This window comes from Alosa alosa, chromosome 22, assembly GCF_017589495.1.
Source record: "Alosa alosa isolate M-15738 ecotype Scorff River chromosome 22, AALO_Geno_1.1, whole genome shotgun sequence".
Classification (NCBI taxonomy): domain Eukaryota; kingdom Metazoa; phylum Chordata; class Actinopteri; order Clupeiformes; family Clupeidae; genus Alosa; species Alosa alosa.
In genome coordinates this window covers 3,903,238-3,926,697 of record NC_063210.1, presented here as the reverse complement: position 1 = coordinate 3,926,697, position 23,460 = coordinate 3,903,238, and the positions used below count along the sequence as shown (strand labels likewise).

The following is a 23,460-nucleotide window of genomic DNA, read 5'->3' as shown; positions in this document are numbered from 1 at the left end:
GCCCGATGCCAAAGCACCACTATTGAAAAAGCTGTTGGTAGCATCGGCTAACTAGCGCCAGATTTTGGAGTGCAGGGGACAAGCCGAGATGGGCTATGAGACATACGTTCACACTCGGTATCATGTTTCAATACACTTTAGGTCAATATCACACCGGAATTCTCCTTTAACACCGCAGAAGGTTCACTTTTTTCCCTTAATTACTGTCCTAGATAAGTTGTCCTATGACTTATGATTTACAATTCTACAAGAAAAGTAACTTAATGAAGTGTTGGTGCTTTAAGTGCTTCACTGAGCTGAAATTTAAACTTAAAACATCTCAAGATGAATTAAATAAAAATAACAGTGAGTAAATTAACTTCAAACTGCACATCTCATGGCTCAATGTCATACTATCCTTCATGATCTTTAGGCCTTGACTAAACCAGCTCACCATGCATCTTCCATAGAAATGTATTTTAGCACAATTTAAAGAGATGTTCCAAGTAGCCTGGGGGATTTTTATGTGATTTTGCAATGATGATTGCAATAATCATTTGACAGCCCCACAATGCAATTTACTTTTTAATTTTAGTATTTTTAAATTTTCAATAAGAACATCACTATGGTTAATGCAGTGATGAAATGGTAGGCCTATTATTATAGGCTACTACAATGACTTGCCATGTTCGATCTAAATGTGTCCATTCAATTCACCGTACACAATGACCACAGGTATACATGCAGGGAATATTCGGGCTTTAAATGTAGCAGCGATATTTGGTTTGCGCCAAATACCGGATTAAATTGATTGATGCCATCAGAATGAGTTTACACAACTTCGTGGCGCAAAAACGAATATTGCTGTTGAAAACCTGGTTACTCCCTGCATGTAACTGCAGTCAATGACGCACTCCTTTTCGGCGATATCTGTATCTCTGTCGTTCAGGAAGGCCTTGTATGCATTGTTCGCAATTTTAAGACGTCTTTTCATCTGCAATGACTCCTATAAATTTGGCGCAAGTGGCATTCCTGTACGTCGGGTTTACTTTCAAACTATTTTTCTGGTGAATAATTATTTCGGACTGAACTTGGTGAAGGGATTAGGGAAGTTTCACTAGGGCCTAGGCCTATCGTAGGTCTCTCTCTCTCTCTCTCTCTCTGCAGCACACGCATTTTCAAATTTACACACAGGCACTGGGCCATGGCCAATCAGAGGGGAGGTCAAGCCCTTCACTATCTGTGATTTGTTTAAACCACGATATTGGCCAAATATGTGTCTGTTATTGAACCAAAGGTAGAGTTTCAATGCGGACACTTTTTCCTCTCTCGAATAGCTGGTCGCACCGGTACCGTTTTAGTCGCACTTTTGAAAAATTAGGTCGCATATGGGACCAAATTGGTCGCACTCTGGAGCCCTGATTACAGTAACTGGCAACAGATTGGGTATAAAAAAGAGCATCCTAGAGAAACAGGGTCACTTAGATAGTAAACATGTAGAGGTATTCAACACTCTGTGTAAACCTGTGTGCACAAATGATGAAACAATGTCATTTTAATGCTTCCTAACATGAAATTGTAAAGTATTTCGGGAGTTCATCATCCACAGGACATAATATTATTAAAACTTTCAGAGAATCCAGAGAAATCTTTGCAAACAAGGGAAAGAGCTGAAAAACAATATTGGATGGCCGTGATCTTTTGGGCCTCAGATGGCACTGCATCAAAACCAGACCTGTTTCCAGACCTGTCATTGTATGGGCTCAGGAAAACCTCTGATAACCATTGTCTATGTGCACAGTTTGATACTCAATTAAAAAACTGCAGACAAAATTGTATTGAGACATGATTCAGAAAATACCACCAGTCTTATTTGGGCCTGAGCTTGTTTAAAATGGACTGAGGTAACGTGGAAAAAGGTCCTGTGGTTAGACCAATCAAAATTTGCCATTCTTTTTGGAAATCATGGACTCATCTGGGCTAAAGAGGAGGGCCTATCCAAGCATCCAAGCATCCAACCTTTCCAACTTGTTTTGGTCCTCAATTCGAAACCCAACATCTATGACGGTGTGGAGGTGCATTACTACCTACAGCATGGGCATTTTGCACATCTGGCAAGGCACAATCAATTCGGAATGATGTACAGGTTTTGAGCAACATATACTGCCATCCAGGCAATGCTTTTTTTTAGTGAAGACCTTGAATATTTCAGGAAAACAATGCCAAAATGATTTCTGCACATATTTAAACAGTATTTTTCCATAGAGAAAGAGTCCAGGTGCTAAAATGGCCTGTCTGCAGTCCACACCTGTAAAATTAGGTGCATCATGGAATGAAAAACATGATTAAGAATACCTCATGCTTTTGAGCAACAGAAATCCTATATCGGGCAGGAACGGGACAACATTTAATTCTCACAACTCTAGCAACTAGTCTTCTCAGTGAAGCAGCACAGTAGTAAACATTCCCTATCCCAACTTTTTTTGAAACATGTTGCTGACATGAAATTCAAAATGATCATATAGTTACCATGAAATAGTCAAGATGTTAATTTTCAACATTTGATATGTTGTCTACAGTATGTCCTTTTTGCTGCTAAATATATGTTTACAAGACTTAATGTATATTATCACATTTATTATCACATTTTGTTTTTATTTGCATTTTACATAACGTCCCAAATTTTTCTGATTTGGCGTTGTAGTCTCCGGTTCTGCTCCCACCTACTTGAATGCCCTCATACAGGCATATGCTACCTCCTGAGACGAACAATGTCTGGCTCTGCCACCAGTACGCTCAGGCCAATCCAAACTTTTCTCATCTGTTGTTCCTCGTTAGGAGCTACCAGTTCCTACTAGAGCAGGGGCATCCCTCTCCATCTTCAAAAACTCCTGAAGACCCAGCTCTTCAGAGAATATCTCCTCTCGTAGCACCACTTACAACTAGCCTTGCTAATTCTAGCACTTATCACCTGACTAGAACTGACACTTGACTATGTAAATAGTACTCACTGATGACTAACTTGTATTTATGCACTAACTTGTACTCATATTCTACCTTAATTGTCTACCATGTTGGGAGTCGCTTTTGTTAAAATGTAATGTAATGGATGAAATGGGCTTACAATTTAAATTGAATTTGGAATTAATTTGCTGGAAGAGGGTAGATGAATTCCTGAGTTGGATAGTGTATAAAGCGACTACGTTTGATTAACATTAATTTTTGAAGCTTTGATCCCACAGCTCTTAACAACTCTTCCCTTCAGTAGGAGAGTGCACTTTTGTGATTCATGTAACACAACGGATGGAAACGCGCACAGCCTTGCATTTCCTTAACATGAATTTTCATGAATGCGCTGAAAATAGCTGTAAGAGTTAGGTGGAAACCCAGCTATTTATAAACCAGCCAGATGATGATGGTGTGTGTGTGTGTGTGTGTGTGTATGCACGCAGGTGAAACTGAGTGGAAGGGGTGGTCAGAATATAGACATCCTGTGGACAGAGAGTGGCCTGCTGATCACAGCTGCAGGGGAACCCCTCATCAGGTGTGGTTCCACCCTCCGCCTCTCCCCTTTAACCCACTGCTCCTCTGGCTGAGATGTGATGAATTGTCTCCAGGATCACATTACTCACAGTTGGAGCTTTTAGGTCCTGTGTCCACCGATCACGTTTTTCGCACTTACAGTGCCCACAATCTCATTTTCCGAGCGCTTCGTCAAGTGTTTATTGTTGCTAGGTTACAAAGTTTTGATTGGTTGTCGAGAGAGAATTGACATTGATGAGGCCAGCGCTGTTCTAAGTTGAACAGAAAAACAGGCTTTTTGCCACCGAGGGCGCTGAGCGCTGGGAACGCTGAACTTCATAGGATTTGTATAGAAAATAGCCGCCGTCGGCACAAAAAACACGATTGGTGGACACAGGCCCTTATGTGTGTGTCCATGGTTTGGTTTCCTTCACTGCAGTGACTTGCAGGGGCTGGGCCAGGCTGTTTAAGATATCTGTTCTGATTACTTCAGGCACAGATGTTTTCCTTGCTTTCAGCCCTGATCTTTATGTACATTGCAGGCTATGGGATTTGGAGAAGGATGACAACTATATTCTGTCTTTGGAGGAGAACTTGGGTTTTGAGAAAGGAGAGCTGTTGAACTGTGTGTCTTACTGTCCAACTAAAGGTAAAAAACCTACACAAGCACAAGCAGATACATGCAAGTAGACATGCAGACTCCATACATTATATTGATATAGGTCTGTTTTATTGATCAGAAATCCTGGCCGCTGGCACAAGTAAGGGCCGTGTGGCTTTCTGGCGGATGGTCACCACAGATAATGCCAAAGGAGACTCAACAACTCAGTGGAAACTGCAGACGCCCACAGATGTAGAAGGAAATGTCAGTCAGCTGCAGGTACTGATTTCACACCATCCAGAACAGCACAGTAACCCTATTCCCCTTATTCAGAACTGTCTTTTTTCTGTTCATTTAGTCACAGCTATTCCTGGAGGCCATCAGGTTAATTTGCTCTCTTCATTTAGCAAAGTAAAAAATCAGGATTATCTGAGTTACAGATTACCTCACATCAGCCGCAAGATGTTGTTCTTTTGTTATGGGCACATGTTAGTTAGACACATTGTCCTTACCTAACCCAAAGACACAGAAATCCAAAGTTCTAAAAGTTTAGATTAAGTTAAATGACACAAAGCTTTGGTTCCTCACTCCTCATGAGAACTCCTTTGAGTCCTTTCTCATTTCTCCGTCTGTTTTTGTCTTTTGTGTTTCCTTCTCTTCCAATCCCCTTAATCCCCTTCACCCCCCCATTCCCTCTTTCTTTCTCTCTCTGTCTCTTTCTTTCTCTTTGTCTCAGTGGGGCTCCAGTCTGTGGTTGCTGGCAGTGTGCACTGGCACCTCAGTGCAAATCCTGTCTGAGCAGCTCATGTGTTCCCACTTCAGCCAGCAGGTGGCAGCAGTTCAGCTCACGCCCAGCACCATCAGCCTGGCATACTTCAGCACTGACACACACCTCATGCTCCGGACAGATACACACGTCCGGGCAGTGCAGGTTGCCAAGGTAAATCAGTCACCACACGACCAGAGGATTATAGTAACTTAGTTTTTAACTCAGCGTTGTATCAAAGGCGTTATAGGATTTGGCATATACGTTTTAGACGTATATGAAGTATGTGTAAGCAGAACCTTTTTAATTGACTTTGTTGTGGCATCACACCTGACAGCTGTTGAAGAAACAGCAAAAGAAGACAGGTGCCACCTGCCCTAAAACCATCGCCATCTTTAGAAACAGACCCTGTTAGGACTGGACCACTCTTTTCCCCCCCTATGGGTTCAGATAAATCTCTGAGGAAAAAGTCAAATGTACATGTATCCTTTCAAGCTTTCAAATGTAAATGGGGTCACCGAGACCTTGATTCATGACCACACACTGCAGGTCAGAGTTTGATGTAAAACCCTATGGTCTAGTTTCCCATATGGTCTTGGACTTGGGCCTAATTCATGTGCAGGAAATTGGCATTACATGTTTGGTTGTACATAACTTGTTATGTTTTTAGACATACGTCTCATTTAGATCAGAAATATTTAATTGGCATCCACAGTTTGTCAGTTACTTTTTTTGTGTGATTGGAATAATTTCCACAGGATTCTGTAACAGTTTGGAATGGGAAATATGTGACGGTGTATGAACCTGCAGGACCAACTCTACGCAACACAGGTAAGAAATTCTGTAAACAGTACGTGTTCCTCATTAACTAGTTTGAGTAAGACCTAAATATGCATTTAAATGCATACTATTTAATATGCAAGTACATAGCATATAGCATAGCCTTGAGGGCAAGCTCACTATGTCACAGTAAATCACTACTTTAAACCACTGACAAGGCTCAAAATATCATTACACTTCTATGCTACTATGAAGAGGGTCCCTGTAGACAAGCGTAAGTATTTTTACCTTTGGAAGTGTTTGTGCAGTTGGTTCGTCCGGTCCCGCCATCTTGCAAGACTCCTTGGGAGATGGTCGCAGCCGGAAGTATATTTAGGGTATTCCCTCATCAATCCAGTACATAACATAACATAACATAACATAACATAACATAACATAACATAACATAACATAAAAGCTTTGGTCCCATGCTCAGATTTCTCACTCCAAATAAATGATGACCTTGTCTGCCTCTCTCATTTCTCACTCTGTTTTCTTCTCTGTCTGTTTTGACAGCTGAATAAATCCTCTGTAATCTTGCCAAATACTGCATGCAAGTAACCTTATTAGGAGGGCTGGTTGAAAAGCAAGCGTAGTAGCCCAGCGATGAACTCTCCAAACTCTTCCCTCTGTCAGGGTCATTCCAGTGTGAGTCTCCAGCGCTGGCCGTTCATGAGGAGAACATCTACACAGTGGAGCCCAACAGGGTGCAGGTCCGCACCCCTCAGGTGAGACACACTCACTCACTCACACACAAACATACAGACAGACACACACACATACACACATGCATGCATGCACACACACACACACACACACACACACACCAGGGCTCGAAATTAACTTTTTTTCTCAGTGTCCCGCAGCTGTCCCGGACCAGTGTCCCAAATTCAAGTTCTTGTTTTTAATAAACAGCATAATAATCAGTAACTTGCATCACTTAATTAACTCGTTCTGGTCCACCATGTCAGTTCTGAACAATTTATTAAACACCATTTCATTAATCATCTGCTGTTTCACACAACACTCATTTTCAGAGATTGCGCTTTTGGCTCTTTATTGAGGTTGCACTAAACATTCATTGTCCATCGTTTTGACGGACAGGGTTGTAAAACATTCCGTCAATAATCTATTTTCACGTGTCTTTAATTTCAATGTCAGTTTGGTATGATGTCATGGCCACAGATCTCAGTGAAAACAATAAGTAGCCTAGCGTGGGAAATTACCACAAAGCTGTCAGATAGGCTAGCCTACTCTCCTGCCACGCTCTCACCCTCAAATGCGTTCCCAATTAAATGAATTAGCAAAACGTAGTTAGAATATGTATCTCGATGTAACAAGCTGTTTTGACATTGTAAACGTTCTCTAAGAAGAGTGTAAAGCAGTTTGCAGTACCCTAAAGTTAACCACAACGTCGTCTATTGCTGGAAAAAATAGCGAGCGGCCTATTTTAATAATTTGATAAACTAATAAATGCTCGGCGGGCCGGATTAAAGTGCATGGCCGCAGTTTGGACACCCCTTAGAACTGCCACAGCTTAAAATGTCAAATGCTAACTTAAATAACTGTTTTCATTGTTATAGGCTACCTTGCAACACTATCGTTTTGTCAAATCGCAGTTGCAGTAGGCTATTTAGCTCAGCATGATATTGGTGACGTTTGTCTGTCAATGACAGAAAACACGTACCGTTTTAGTCAGAGAGGACTGTCATCTCGTTTTTTTTTTAGAACACCAGTGTAACCTTAGGCCTACACTATCAGTCAAAAATGTTCACAATGTCATGAAAACAAATGCCATTTACCTGCCTGGTAAGTTAACCTCTATATCGGAAAGTGACCCATTAGGCCTACCGCCCTTGCTCTATTTTTGTGTCGGACTATAAGTCATAATATTCATTTAACCAATACGGCAGATTCCTAAGGAAACGCAAGCACCCAGCCCATTTGGGTATCTTACTATATTTGTACCAAAAATAACATTGTAGCCTACAGTGATTTGAAGAGCAGTAGCCTAAACAGTGTTGTAAGGCTGCGTGTACAAAACCGCTTTACAGATTTCTTTACAGATCAGCTGGCTAACGCTGCTTTTGCCAGCTGCCCGTCACGCCAGGTCAAATTTTGTATAGGCCAGATTCTGTATTTTATTCAGACAAGAAAGATACGTTTAGATTCCCATGTGAACAGTTTAGGTAAAAAGTACCTATTTTGAAATTTGCTTTGCCATTTTTTCTACTGTCCCAGAGTTGTCCCAGACATCATTCTATTGTGTCCCGGAAGCATTTTTTATGGTCCCCGGGACGTCGGGACATCGTTAATTTCGAGCCCTGACACACACACACATACACACACACACACACACACACACACACACACACACACACACACACACACACACACACTTTTTTCCTTCTCTGTCTCACTGTGGTGTGTGGTAAATATGTGTATGTGTGTGTGTGTGTGTGTGTGTTAGGGTACAGTGAAGCAGTTGTTGACGTTCTCTGAGGCCGAGGGGAACCCAGTGCTTCTCAGTGTGTGCAAAGCCTACCTGGCCGTGGGCACAGACACTGCTCATGTCCGAGTATTTGACCTGACACGCAGGTACGCACCCACACCACACTCACACGCTGACCCACACAGCATACAACACACAAACAGAGCCTTGTGCGAATGAATAGATTTATATGATCTGTTGGTGACTTGTGTAACTTGTGTAACTGTCTGTATCTCTGTGTTTGGGTTCAGGGAAGCAAAGCCAATGTGTAATGCTAAAAGTTTGAAGGAAGTGATCCCTAACTTGGGTGCTTTGCGCTCAGTCAAATGCAACGCAAGTGGAAACCAAGTCAGCATCTTGATCACACAGGTCAGTGCTGCTACAGACTCCCTCACATTCTCACATGTTGGAACAAACAGAAATGTTAGTGTTAACTGATAGAACATACTGAATAAACACTGAACACATTGACACTTCTCTGTGTGTGTGTGTGTGTGTGTGTGTGTGTGTGTGTGTATATGTAGGTGAACGGTAGACCAGATCACAAAGTCTATTTCTATGACGTGGACATGGACACAATTACACACTTTGACTTCTTCACTGGAAGACCTCCTAGTGGCTTCTCCCAGTCAGAGGATGGTGAGAGGTATGTGTTAGTGGGTCAGATTGAGATTGCGCACTCATTTGCATGTAGAGTTAAATGAATAAGTTCAAAAGAGACTATTTGAATAGCATGCCATTAGAGGATCACATGTTCAAATCTTGGATCATGATACAGTGTTTGTAGAAAATTGCACATTTAATTTCTGTAGCAGATTACCAGAAGTGTGTGTGCGTGTGTGTCAGGAATCCGTGTGTAGAGGCTGACCTGAGCGGGCGTTGCCCTGTCTCCCAGTTCTGGGATGAAACTGAGCCTCGTCTGTTTGTCTGTGAGGCTGCACCTGTGAACTCTGACCTCCAGCAAGACAGCCAATCAGAGAAGGTACACTATACCTGTTCTGATCCATTGTGATTTTATGTTGAAATGATACATTCCATAGTTAAAATGATACATTCCATAGTTAAAATGATCCATTCCATAGTTAAAATGATACATTTGCAGGTTGTAAATGTACTGATGTAGGGTTCTCATCTCTCTTCTAGGCTGATGTTCTGGTCGTTACGTTCTTTGTGACACAAGAGCATGGCCTCCTATTGCAAGACTCGGCCCTTAAACCAGCTGGATTACAGGCGCTCCTCGCTTTGGATGCCCCCTACTACTACTACACGTGTAAGGTAAGAGGAATCCACTCTAGTATTACTACACATGGACTAGTACAGAAATCAGCACTTGTGGCTGTTACCGGTGCTGCTACCAGTGCAAGGTAAAAGAGGAATCTACACCTCCCTTATTGCTCCAGTTGTGTGATATGGCTTTGGCTTCTCTTTCACTGATCACTGATTTCATGATATGCTTTTTATTTCAAATTCATTTGATTTTTATTTTTCATTACATCTGCAAAACAGTTTTTTTCCTTTCTCTTCTAATTTGCCATTTCTATTCTTTTCACATCGCATGCTATTACCTCCATCTTCTGCATCTCTCTCTCTCTCTCTCTCTCTCTCTCTCTCTCTCTCTCTCTCTCTCTCTCTCTTTCTTTTCGTCACACACACATCCATTGTGTCTCCCTCTCGGGGAGTCTACTTCAGCTCTTGTTTCGGAGGGGTGGTCTCTTCCTCCCTGTTGTGAGTACTTCTTCACTTCTCCTCTAGCTTTCCTCTGTTCCCTCCCTCTTTCCTCTCCCCATTTGTCTCTCTTCATTAAGGGACAGCAGTTCCCAGAAGTTCTCATACGTGACTAATAGTGAGCACAGACCTCGCTGACGGTCAGACGTCTGATAACATCTGGGTGATCGAGGGGCATCTGTGGTGTGCGCAGCACCACTAACAGACCTCCGTCAGTTTGTTTGTGGCCGATACAACACGTTGAATCGCCATTGGAACCATCTGGACTGAATATCTTGCCTACTTGTTGCTTATAAGCACAGTGTAGTCATCAGATAGTGATCATCAGATGTTTCCATATGGAGATACAATCCTTGTTGTGTTTTGCCTCTGACTATATCTGATCCACAGTTTTACCTTTTTTCTCCTTAGGCTCTTCCTTTGAGACTGACAATACCAGTGTCATTTGTGACTAAGTTGTAATCATACATATTTTTTTTATTAGAAGTAGATTACTCACTGTCTTTGGTGTCAGAGTAGTGTGAAAGTGCTAAGCTAGCACTGCTTTGTTTACATTTGGGTTATCTGCACCCCTAAATCTGTATACTGCGCTAGCAGCGGAATGTAGTCTGCATTCTAGTTGACAGTGGACAGCTTTGCTGTTTGCTTTTTTCCACCACGCAAAGGGCAATGCAAGGTGACTAAGTGGTCAGTCAGCTTCATTACTAGTGCTTTGAAGTCTGCCTGGTTTGCAGATACCCTGAAAGGTGCTAAGTTTTCTCCATGTGTGTCCCCGTAGCCTGGCGAGGGCTTTGAGGTGGGGGAGCCCTGCGCGGCCCCTCAGATGGTGGTGCGGCGAGCCCTGCGCGACTTCACCGGCCTGGAGAACTGTGACAAGCCCACCAGAGACGCACTGCTCAACTTCAGCTTCTACCTCACCATTTCAGACATGGATGAGGCCTTCAAAGCTATCAAACTCATCAAGAGGTATGCATACAGACACACATGCATGCACGCACACACACACACACACACACACACACACACACACACACACACACACACACTGGCTGGCTGCTCATTTTAGCATCATAACAACTACACCCAATCACATCAAAGCAATGGCATTCAAAGAAGCTGATGTGAAATGTCATGTGCATTTTTGGTGGAATGTCACGGTGTGAATATCAGAATAATTTAGCGGCATGACGACTGTCTGGAGCCAAATAATAATATACATGTGTACTTGACTCTCATTTTAGTGTTCACATGCTGTTAGTTGTTGAACTTAATTGTCTTGTACATCCTCAATGGACATCCTCAAGTACACGACAGATCGTGAAGACAGTGCACTTACACATGCACAGATGCACAGGATGCGTCTGTACCCAGTATACCGAGCAATCAGAGGGGGACGTGCTGGCTGGCATGATCATGAGTGTGTAAGTGTGTGAGACTGTTGTGTTAGTACAGGAAGATAGGCCAGTCTTACTGTTCAAATACTCACTCTCACTCGCTCACACACTGATGGTAGTAGTAACCTTATATTGGAGCAAGGCATGTAGTCAATTCTGTTATCGTTTACCATGGAGCCAGAGGCTCATACAGGTTCTTCTAAGGCTTTTGTCGCATAGAGGACCTGGTGGTTGGTGGTGCTTGGTGGTTCTTTACCATTGTTGAAGGTGTGTGTGTGTCATTTACTGGCAGGATAAATTTAGGGGCAAAGGGATGTGCTTCTATAAACACACAGAGCGTCACACATACATCCTCTCACAGTGCTATTGGCCATGCACTGAAATAGGTCAGGGAAAGGATGTGTGTGTGTGTGTGTGTGTGTGTGTGTGTGTGTGTGTGTCTGTGTGTGTGTGTGTGTGTGTGTGTGTGTGTGTGGTGCCAGTCATGTCAAGAGAGAGACGGAGATGAGGACATCAGGGAGAAAGTTGCATCATTAAAAAGTGTGTCTTTGCGTCAGATGCCCTGGCACACATGTGGATGCGCACGTACTAGCTGCATTGTTACACACACACACACACACACACACACACATTCCCGTTTCAGTGGAGCAGAGAGGGCCATATCCGAGATCAGTCTCACTGGAAGCAGTGATGACAGCTTCAGGACAGGTCCCCATTCCGCTTGGTCATGCACACCGCACACACATTTGTACACACTCTCAGTCTATGGAAGTGTGTTGGCTGTATCTTAGAGTAGTAAAAGTTGGGACATTATCCATGTGAAAAACCTTTTCTTACCTTTCAGCCTGACGCTCATACATACCAAGCCATGGTGCTCACTTTGTGTTAACATTTCAGCTTTTTTTGTGTCATTAGTATGGATGTGAATGTGTGTGTCTTCAGCCCACAGTCATTTCCTGTAATTCAGACTGTCCTTGACACACACTCACATTCGCACACACACACACACGGGGACACACACAGACACACAGTCACAGGCCATTGAGCAAGCTGCAGGGGTTGACATCTGAAATGCACAGCGACATTCTTGTTTGTACACCATATCCTTTTACCATGTTTCTGTTTGTTTGAAATTCTCTTCCTTTGCTACAGCACATTGCCATTCATGCTCTTGTATTTATGGGAAAACATTTAGGCCAATTCATTATGGGGAAGAAAACCTCCCAGTAGATTAGGAACAATGGTCAGTCATAATCAGCCTCAGTCCTGTTATGGAGTTGGAAAAATGTAGAATTAAACAAAAATGTAAAAATGACTTAAATTTTCAATAATTGCGGAAATTGAACAATTACGTAAAAAAGTTTTTTTTGTGCTTGCAATTTGCCATGAGCCACCTACAGTAGGATTTAGTTGTTCTTTTTTATATAAGTTGTCGTTGACATAAACAGGAATATCCACCCATACATGACGATAGCCATTTATGTATACAGATTGTAGCTTCACAGTTCAGGGACATGTTTTACACATAAAACTCACCTCTTCTAGAAGGTATGCTCTCCCTTTCTGCCCAGTGGATGGGAAGACAAATCTGATAGATACAAGCCTGACTTAGACTTTATAATAAACATATAATTGTATATCTCAGAAATAGACTTGGAAAACAGGACTTGGCCTAAAATTGACCTAAAATAAGTATATGTCAGATATATCTCAGATTTCCCTCAATATAATGTTGCCATGAAGTTTTAAAATACCTTTGTGACAAAAGGCATATGTTGTATGGTATGTGGTATATAGGACATCAGTACTCAAACTTAGAGATTAGGTACATTGAAATGTAGGAATTTATATTTGTTTGTGTTTGCTTTCAGATTTTAGCATATAAAAAATTACAACCTGATATGCCTAATTCATCACTAGATGAATTTTGGTTTGTAATTCATAAGAAATTACTATATGTGTAAAAGTTGGTTTTAATTCAGTGGAAATGCATGGATTCCAGTTGCTGCTACTGGAAGAAACTGGAATCCATGCATTTCCACTGAATAATTTTTGGAATCTGATCCCTTATCATACCTGTTCATTCTTACTCGTTGCTCAACTTATCGTGACTAAATTCAAGATGGCTGCAAACGCTAAACTTTGTGAAGATACTGTCTGTATAAATCGTCTTGTAAGTAAACTACCAGTGCTTTTTCAAAGTTCTCAATGTCTCGTTTTAAATGTCAGGGCCCTCGGAAGTCTACCAATGAAGTGTGGAGATACATTGAGCCTCGTAAATGGGTGTAAAACAGTGATTTATTTGCATGGCTAGCCCGATGCCGAAGCACCACTATTGAAAAAAGCTGTTGGTAGTATCGGCTAACTAGCTCAGATTTTGGAGTGCAGGGGACAAGCCCGAGATGGGCTATGAGACATACGTTCACACTCGGTATCATGTTTCAATACACTTTAGGTCAATATCACACCGGAATTCTCCTTTATTAATGGAAAGCAGGTAGATATGTAAACATGCTCTCATTCGACCATGTCATTGAGGGCCTGTACTACATTACCAGCCAAAGGTCAATGCGTAAGAAAAATGGAAGTGTATTTAAACAATTGGAATAAAAATACTGCCAAATAATTAGCAAAAGAAAAAGTACCCAGGTATAAGTTCATTCAGCTCGCAAGTCTGTGAAAGTATATTTCTTAAAGGAGCACATTTAAAGAAAAACCACACATTTAGATCTTAGTCTTCTTATGTTTTATTGTATTTGCCTCCATAATTATTTTTTTCCTTCCCTCCTTGGAAAGTCCATAAGATGTTAAGAAGGTGTTGGATAACAGAATAGCATACTTAAACAGTACTATATTAAATTAATTTAAGTACATGTACCTCAAGCGAGCAGACATTCAATATAGATGGGATCTGTCATAAAGTGATTTGTGATTTGTGTAAAACCCCCTCCTTTGTGTCTACACAAGCGGAACACTTGTGAATCTTGTGAATGTCCAGCTCTTTTTCACTTTTTTTCCCTTCAAATTTTTCAAACATGCCAAAGGCCAGCCCTAATCCTTGTCTATGTGTCTTTAGGTATGAGTGTAGTATGAGCCCTAATTCTTGTCTATGTGTCCTTAGGTATGAGTGTAGTATGAGCCCTAATCCTTGTCTATGTGTCCTTAGGTAAGAGTGTAGTATGAGCAAGTCATGTGTAGCAGTACATGTTCAGAAACTTGGAGGTAGACTTTTTTTATTTGTCTGGTTAATTTTGGTGAAAACAGTCCCCATTCATGTCTAGATGAATTACTTGGTTGGTTGTGCTAGTTGAGCCATTATTTTTTACTTGTCGTGAAATTCAACTTTTTCATGCTTTTTATATATGGATTTCATTATAACAGTCTTCACTGCAGAGCAACACTTGCCAAATACTATGTAGCAATAAGCAAGATAGTTAATCAGTTGTAATGGAACCTTTTGAATTGAATATTACATCTTTATAGCTTCCATTTCCTGTTCTGCAATGTAGAAGTAAATACTGACCTCTAGATCTTTTCGCTTGTTCACCGTTTAATACACTGAACCTACCTACAGCTTGTGATACAGATGCTGTTAGCCTACTAAGCCCATATTTACCTCAAATGCTAATTGAGGGGCATTGCATACATCTACATTAGATTAGCGCATGTTTGAAGTGCAAATAAATGGGATATTTATTGCTGGTGTGTGGGCATTGGGGTATCGGCATTGGGGTATTTATAAAAACCCTCTTTGGTTCTGTAATTTGCCCCCCTGGTCATAGTGCCCTGCATGTTGCTAGGTATCTAAAAGATAGAGTATCAGCATTAGGTACCAAAGAATCCACAATAGGGATATGTGCCTTGATTATATGTGTGGAATAGCTAGCTCCTTCTGACGTTATAAATCGATCTCAGTTCTATCATATCTACAGGTATAAACATGTGTACAATTAGATATTTAACATATATTTTGGCTATTCTTTTATAAGTGCCCAGAAAATGAAATATGTCAAGATCCAGCTTGATATTCAACCATCCTCTCAGTGTCCATTAAGGTCCCAACCCATTTTAGTCTGTCATTTGTGTGTGTGTGTGTGTGTGTGTGTGTGTGTGTGTGTGTGTGTGTGTGTGTGTGTGTGTGTGTGTGTGTGTGTGTGTGTTCATGCGTGCAGTGGGCTTTAACGTTCCCTGTTCACCCCAGCTCTTCATTTTCACCCAGTGTCAGAGTTCTGGAGGTGTTCTAGAAAGATCAGTAATCCGTTCCATCATCTCCGTGTCCATGACTGTTAGCATGTGTTGGTGTCAGCACGGCGACTCCACATAGTCGTTATCGAGACGCGGCCTGAAGTTGGTGGCCAGGGAGCGGCTAATGACGATGACGCGCGGGCTCAGGCAGTCGTCGCGGCGATGCAGAATGTCCCAAATGAGCACGGCGGCGGCCAGTGTGGCCAGCAGGCAGGCGGCGATGTTGATGTAGCAGGAGTAGGACAGCTGCGTATACGGGCCGATGCGGTAGAATGTCACCAGACCAATCACCAGCACAAAACCTACGGAGAGAGAGAGAAAGTCAGGGTCAGGGAATGAACGTCAGGGAGTGTGTGAGGGGATAGAAATGGAGGGAGAAAAAGAGAAAGATGCATGATTGTTTGTTTGCTTCTCTTCGTTAAGTGTAGTAAGTTTGATTGTATGTGAATGTTCATCTCTGGGTGTTTTTGTGTTGAGTAAAGTCTTGTGATCCTGCGCCACTTTTGGTGAGCTCTTGCTTCCAGCCAGAGCTATAATTGGAAAAAGCTGGAGATGATTTCATGGAAGCCTCATGCATGCATGCATGCAGATACACACTCACAATTTATAGCACCATAATGAAATGATGTAACTGCAACATTCCCTACTAAGCCCTCGTCCTTCAGAATTTTATCCCGTCCTTTTGCACTGCACTGGAAACAGACGAGTGTGATTTGGTAATGACTGATCTCACATAATGATCATCCAATTAATAGTCAGAGTCACTAACTTCAGCATGCACACGTCACACACACGCACGCACACACACTCTCTCTCACACACACACACACACACACACACACACACACACACACACACACACACACACTCACACACTCAAATGAAGGCAAAGAAAGATGGTGGGTTTGGAGGACAAGACCAAGAATAACAATCAGAATAGTTGACGTTCACAAAGCTGCTTCGGTCTGCCTCTGTTTCCTCTGTGGCTCCCAACAGCCCACTGCAGGGAGGTAATGCTGATGGACAGCCACGCTGAGCCTGAGCACGCTCAACGGGACACATTCCACAGCAGCCTCCGTCACAGCACTGCTAAGCACGGCCGCCCATAGCAACAGCACACCATAGCAACAGCACACCAACCTCACAAAGCCCACCAACCTCACACAGCCCACTCTCTCTCAGCTCAACCCCCACACCAACCTCACTTGGCGCAACCCCCGCACCAACCTCACTTGGCTCGCAGGCCCTGCTGTGGCTCCAGTCTTTAACTGCTCTGGTTTGGACAGGTACTGTTTACACAGAAGACTGATCACAAATCAGGACTTCCTAGACTGTCTGACGCCACCACTGCCTCCTGTTCCATCTGGTCTTACTGTCATGGACGGACACAGCACTGATCCCAAATCAGTGTCTGCTTAGATATGTCATATGAGGGGCTCTAATTTTGGATGGGGCGATATTGGCAGGCCCTGATAAATGCGGTGAGTGCGTGCGAAGGGGGAGACTGATCCTGGCGCAGCCCTCGAACATGACTCTGTGACATCCTCCGAGTGGCTCACCTCCCATCGCAGGCTTATCTCATCCGCTCCGTTCAAGCTGAAATCACTCATGGATCACGCCGCATTCCTCCAGTCCAGCGCAGAGGCCAGGGGGGCCAGAGGCGAGGGGAGTCGGCACATCCCACGAGCCCCGCACAGATTAAGACCCCACACTGCCTCCCAGAAAAGAACTTATCTTTATTAAATGGCCTCCAATGCCAGTTTAAATAAAATAGGTGAACACAACTTAACATATATTTTTAGATGTGAGCGGGCCGGAGGAAATGCTGAAATGTGTCCAGAGGAAAGGAGGGGAGAGCTGAGAGCAGTTTGGGATATGAACCAGTGTGTATCCTGGGGCCTGCCTGTCCGGCGGATTTATTTAAAGTGTGTGTGGGTGTGATATGACAAATCATCATTTGCTCTCTCTGCGGCTCTGTCTTTCTAAGTAAGCGTATGTAACTGTAGGTTTTCTTTGGCACTGTCTAATCCCTGATATCCTTCCTTCACCCCTCACCCTGACCACCCTTCCCCCACCCTCTTCATGTCCCTCCCTCTCGCTGTCTGCTTCTTCTATCTACCAGCAGGCTCTGGAAGAACACACTCCTGCGTTTCTGTATGAGTACCATACTGTATATGAAACATTCTGAGTGAGATGTTGTGAAACGGAGACGTTTGGATGATGGATCTTCTTCATATGCTCAGGCGTATCAGGCTGTAGCGCTTTGATTGCTCCCCTCTTCTCTTGGCCCAGCTCCAGATACTCCATTTTGTTTTGCGCTGCTTCAGCTGACTAGTCTTTTGCCCAGTGTCACGGGAGGTGTGGTGGGCACCATGCCAACTGTGTGACCATGCACACATCACCCCTCACCCTCATTCATCTGTAACCTGGCCCTAGCTAATCTTACTGTAGTGTCTGTGTGTGTGCGTGTGTGTGTATGTGTGTGTGTGGGCAGGACCTCTGCAGCAATCTGCTTGTCGGACTGGAATGTGTGTCTGGTGTTATTCTGCAGTCTGAGGTTGATAGTGGTGGAAACCAAAACTTGGCATTGCAGACTATCACTGAGCAAAAATAACTCATTCACAGCAGTGCACCATTCATATTGAATGAGAGACGAATTACCTCCTTTTAATTCTCTGTAATTTCATCTGTCAGCTCTCAGTGATAACCACGTCGCCAACAGTTTGTCCAAAAAGCTACACAATGTAATCCTTCACCCGTTCACAAAGAGCATATTATGTAGCTGCTTTTTAAGGCCCCTATTCTATCATTACACAGTGACCACACAAATGTTTTTTTCTGGCATGGTAGCGGTATTGAAACAATTATATGTTGTATATTGTATATCTGTGTAATTAATACATAGTTACTTTAGTTTTAATTAGTTTGTCTTTTGAAAATCCCCCCTATCATCACTTTGTCTTTTGGCATGACTATTAAGGAAGACTCGTCATTCTACTTCTTAATCCGTTTGGCTGGCGGCTTTTCCTAATAGCAGCTAAGGTCGTGTCACCTCCCTTGGGTCACTGACCACCACTGACCCGTAAGAGGTGACCCCACCGTTTCTCATCCCCCCGAGGACATGGCCCATTCCGTTCCCAGGGACGGCCCAGTCTGGCCTGACCTCTTCTCGCCATCCATCCCCTGCGCTCACTCCTTCTTCTCCGTAAGAGCACAGGAAATGAGACACGGCCTCCTTCGGAAGCCTCCTAAGAAATAAGACGCCTTGAAGAGATTTGGTGGAATCCAGTCTTGCTGGAAGTCAGGGAGTGCATTCAGATGTGGTTCTGGAGGTTAGAGGGTTTGAAGGTTTAGCGGGTTTGAAGGGCTTCAATATGCATGAGGAGGCAGAAGTGGTCTGTTTGAACCACACTGAACAAACATGGACAAACAAATGGTACTGGTTTGTGGATTCTGTCTTAACAGTCCACCCCTCTACATCCCCTTCTTCTTTCCTCTGTGGTGTGTGTGTGTGTGTGTGTGTGTGTGTGTGTGTGTGTGTGTGTGTGTGTGTGTGTGTATCTGTGTGTGTGTGTGTGTGTGTGTGTGTGTGTGTGTGTGTGTGTGCACGGGACGCAGGGCTTCAGGGGATTTTGCATAACAGGTAGTGGCAGCACTTCCCCGTCCTGCGTAGGGAAATCCTGGCGCCTGCCCGTCTCTCGCCGGTCTCTTTCACAGACACTAAATATAACCCCAGCTGTGACACTCTCACACAGCGCCGCTGCACTGCGCTGTCCAGCCCTCACCCCGCGTACTCGCCACACACACGGCACACAGCCACACAAAGCTTGCGCTCCGCCACCAAACTCAAGTGGACGGCCGACACAGATTGTTTGCCGTGAACGGACACGGCCCGTTTTCCCCTCGGACAACCAGACAAACACACACACACACACACACACACACACACACACACACACACACACACACACACACACACACACAGAAGGACTCCTCTCCTGAACACAATACCAGTGGCAATAGCATTTCCCTGGCCAGTGATGGAAAAACGCCCAATGAGAGACAGCCAAACATCTTATCACACCAGATCACACAGTAGCAAGAAGCATAACACGCAAACACAATCAATTACAGTAAGAGCAAATAAGAACACAGAGCTCAGAAGGTCGGTGTGACAGTACTGTGCAGGTTCACTTGATCTGTTCTTACATGATGATGCTCTCTGACCTGATCTACAGTCTAGTTTTGTCAATACTTCATTCCAATTGAGGAACACACACACACACACACACTCACTCATACAGACTGTGTGTCTATTCCTGGTGCCGGTTTGAGTGAAGAGGCTTTCCAAGAAGACGGTGTGATCTGATAAGCGTGGGCTGCCTCTTGGCGGGGCCCCCGGTTCATTGTTGTGGAGTTTGTGATTGCGGGTGGGTGCGGGGAGCCACTGGGGTGGGTGGGCTTTATTTGTTGATATTTGTTCTGTTACAGATCCTCAAAGCAGCGTCTGCTTTTCCTCGCAAGCGTCTCACAACAAATAAAAGCAGCAGATAGCCGACCCCTCCCCCCTTATCAATGTGGTCTGGAGGGCTGCTCACACGCAACTCTTGTCACTTCAACTACAGTATGCACACCAGGAGAAAAAAAAAAGCCTTTCTCTGTGGGTTGTAGTTACAGTGGTATTTAAACATAGTGTGTGTGTGTGTGTGTGTGTGTGTGTGTGTGTGTGTGTGTGTGTTAGAAGGAAAGAAAGGAAAATTGTCAGTAATGTATCAGTGATCAGTACTGGTTGAGGTGTGTGTGTGTGTGTGTGTGTGTGTGTCTTAGAAGGAAAGAAAGGAAAGTGGTCAGTAGTTAAGGGACACTCACTGGCTAGCTGGAACAGGGCAGCAATGGCCTCCTCCCACCACTGGGAGTCCTGAGTAATGAACTTCAGCTCCAGTAGCCCCAGCAGGTAGATTAGCTGACCTGCCGTCAGGGCAACCGTTGCCAGGAGATTGCAGGCACGCATCATGTCAAACTGCACTGGGGTGAGAGAGGGGAACAAACATTGGATGAAACACACAAACACACATTCACAGGCACACAGTGTGAAGGAATAACAACCAGAAGGCCCCTTATGTGCTTCCCATTGTAAACGTCCAAAAAATAACCCATTCTGAATGGAGATTGAAATTGAAAATATTGACAATGATCAGAGTAAGAAGCTGAGAATACAAGAGGCCACAAAAGTGTACACACACACTTACACTCACTCTCACACAGAGAGGGAGAGTATTCTTTTGCTGTTACTGTAAATATGTGCAGATGTTCTGTCAGCTGTGGTTGAGAATCCTGTGTGGGTGATCTTTCCTGTTTCCCAGCATACCTCACAGAATCAGAGTTTCCTGCTACCCATGATCCTTTTCTGGGCCATCCGCACAGATAGCTCATGTAGAGTATGGTCAAAGAGTGTCAGGCTTTTATTTATAGCTAATCTAGGATAAATGAATCACAGACTTCTAAACTGGTATCAAAGTCATTTTGAATGAGTCATTTCAAACCTATATTCCTAGGCTCGTTTTTTTAATAAAGAAAGATAAGTATTTCAGACCTCCAATGTTATCCAATTACTATTAATCTAGATGCCACCCCACGGCTTCAGGCTGGGCACACACACATCCACGTATAGAAACGTACACATACACAAATCAGTGCACACCATGTCGCCCTTAGCTTTGTTCACTGGTTTAAAAACATGCAACAACCATTTTTGTAACCAAAGTTGCTGATTGAATTGAACAAATGTTGATTTAGTAAATGCAGCACTTCCAGTGGCCTGCACCTGTGTTTACACGCTGAGTGAATGAGGCCGAGGAACACCAGGAATCCGTTTAAATGCCATTCATTCCCATTCAGCGCTGCTGGGTCGTGACCCATTCATGCAGAGGCGCTGGCAAGCACATGGAAGCCAGCTGAGAGGGCTGCCCAGCAGCGCAACAAAAGGCCAGACTGAAGAGCAAACACAGATCCCTTTAACCTGCGCCAGGATGCTCTTACTCACACTCACAGGTCATTTCATTAAAGGAAGGAATTCAACTTGAAATATCGATTTAACCAGGAAAAAAAAGAATATTCCAGGAATATTGAGATACACCTTAAGAGTGCATTATCACAGTTGGTTTCCTTGTCACGTCTATATTTAAATTACATTTACATTTACATTTAGCTGATGCTTTTATCCAAAGCAACTTGCATATGAGGATTAAGATTCTAACTACATCGCAAAAGGTGGCTTTAGGGTAACAATGAATACTACTTTTACAAGCACCACAAGACAACCAGAGGATGAGAGTGCAGAAGTACCAGAGCTGTCACGTGTACAGTGTATCTGCACACACACACACACACACACACACACACACACACACACACACACACACACACACACCTTACGTTTGACCGTGCTGCGTGACTCTTGGTGGCCAGCGTAATCCGCGCCCCAGCTGAGCCCCTGGCAGAGTCCCCGGGTGCCCGCCGCCTCGGGCTCGTCCGGCCGGCTGCCCTCCAGCGGGCACATCCTCCAGAGGCCCACGCTGCGTCGTCGTCCGCCGTCCAGCGACTGCAGCACCCAGCTGGGGCTCCAGGCCGCCGTGTTGTTGAGCACCAGCGAGACCAGGGCCACCGCCACCGCAGCCAGCACCAGACGCTGCACCGCCATGCAGCCCTCCGCGCCCCCCCTGGCTCTTCTCTCACGCTCTACCCCCACCCCCCTTGCACTCGCTCACTGGCCCGTGCACACAGGCACGCCACGCACGCACAAGTACTAAGTGTTCAGGTGATGGGATAATTCAACCCAGTGGTGTTAGCTAGAGAACATCTCCGTTCATCCTTGTCCGTTGGGGTGGGGGATGAGGGGGGGTTGCGGACGACGCCAGGGGGTCTTTATCCTTCTTCCTCTGATGAACGCACTTGAGGGGGCCTCCTGTCGAGCACCTGGGCCATGACACTGTTCCTCTTCCTCCTGCTCTGGCACGCTCTTCCCCCGTCTCTCGCTGGATCTCTCTCTCTGTTCTCTTTTTTTTTCTCTGAAGGTTCTCTGTCCTTTGAAGTCCTTCTAGTTCTAGTTCCTCAGCCCAGTGGGTGTCTGTCTTGGTGTTTTCTCCTGACTCCCACTCGGTCCTTTTCTGACCCTCCTCTCTGCTTCTGCTCCTCGGACTTTGCAGCTGCCCAGCAGAGGAGGCGGGATCCCCACTTTCCCCCCTTTTCTTCTTTCTGTTTTTTCCCCCCCTCTCTCTTCCCTCTCTCAGCAGGGAAAAAAGTGGTTGGAGCTGGTTCTCCGTTGCCGTGCTCTTGCTCTTGCAGTCTGGCTGTTCTCAGTGGGATCCTTAAGTCTTATTCCTCCACTGCACAGGCATGCATGGAGCCAGGCTGGAGTTGTGTGGAGAGTTGTGTGGAGAGTTTGTCTGTGCGGCCCCAGATAAGAGTTTGATACTGAGTTGCGTTGAAAGCGTCTCAAGTGGGTCTGCCCGTGCGGAGCGAGAGGCTGAAGAGCGAGATCTAGAGGTCTGAAGGTGAAAGCTGAGACAGTGGGCGCTAGTGTGAGCGTTTAGTCCCTCTGCTCGCTTGCTCTCCCTCCCCCTCTCTCTCTCTCTCTCTCCCTCCCTCCCTCCCATTGCTATCTCTCCTGCCCTCCCTCTCTCTCTCTCTCTCTCTCTCTCTCTCTCTCCCTGCCTTTCTCTGTGACAAGCGCGGTGCTCCTGCAGTCAAACAGCAACAGGATGCGTTTCCTGAGGAAAAGGGGTAGAGGACGGCAGAGCACAGCCCCTCCTCCTTCTCCCCCCCACACTCTTTCTTCTCTCCTTTTTTGTCCCTTTCTCCCACACTCCTCGCTTGCCGCCCCTCTCTCTCTCTCGCCCTCCCACTCTGCCCTGCACTC

At 44.5% G+C, this 23,460-nt stretch overlaps 2 protein-coding genes across 2 annotated transcripts in view; one reads left to right on the top strand and one right to left on the bottom strand.

Moving 5' to 3' along the window:
- The window catches only part of ift140 (intraflagellar transport 140 homolog (Chlamydomonas)), a 35,682-nt gene that overhangs the window by 4,758 nt on the left and 7,464 nt on the right, over window positions 1-23,460 (top strand). The window contains exons 7-18 of the mRNA XM_048233173.1: window positions 3,432-3,523; window positions 4,044-4,150; window positions 4,242-4,381; window positions 4,839-5,042; window positions 5,627-5,699; window positions 6,324-6,415; window positions 8,158-8,285; window positions 8,430-8,547; window positions 8,703-8,824; window positions 9,025-9,160; window positions 9,322-9,453; window positions 10,682-10,869. Coding sequence (XP_048089130.1) covers window positions 3,432-3,523; window positions 4,044-4,150; window positions 4,242-4,381; window positions 4,839-5,042; window positions 5,627-5,699; window positions 6,324-6,415; window positions 8,158-8,285; window positions 8,430-8,547; window positions 8,703-8,824; window positions 9,025-9,160; window positions 9,322-9,453; window positions 10,682-10,869 — 1,532 coding nt within the window. The remainder of the gene's footprint in view (window positions 1-3,431; window positions 3,524-4,043; window positions 4,151-4,241; window positions 4,382-4,838; window positions 5,043-5,626; window positions 5,700-6,323; window positions 6,416-8,157; window positions 8,286-8,429; window positions 8,548-8,702; window positions 8,825-9,024; window positions 9,161-9,321; window positions 9,454-10,681; window positions 10,870-23,460) is intronic.
- tmem204 (transmembrane protein 204) lies at window positions 14,029-23,169 on the bottom strand. Its single transcript, XM_048233177.1, has 3 exons — window positions 21,978-23,169; window positions 20,412-20,567; window positions 14,029-15,844 (listed from the first exon to the last, which is right to left on the bottom strand). Exons 1-3 carry the CDS (start codon window positions 22,240-22,242, stop codon window positions 15,600-15,602), a joined length of 666 nt encoding a protein of 221 aa, XP_048089134.1. The 5' UTR covers window positions 22,243-23,169; the 3' UTR covers window positions 14,029-15,599.

Bases quoted from the DNA above. Each gene is read 5' to 3' on its own strand.
- tmem204 (XM_048233177.1), bottom strand. From the start codon at position 22,242: ATGGCGGTGCAGCGTCTGGTGCTGGCTGCGGTGGCGGTGGCCCTGGTC. The intron at 20,568-21,977 runs GTAAGGTGTGTG...CTCTCACCCCAG, and splicing joins GTCACGCAGCACGGTCAAAC to TGCAGTTTGACATGATGCGT. The intron at 15,845-20,411 runs GTGAGTGTCCCT...CTCTCTCCGTAG, and splicing joins TGCCCTGTTCCAGCTAGCCA to GTTTTGTGCTGGTGATTGGT.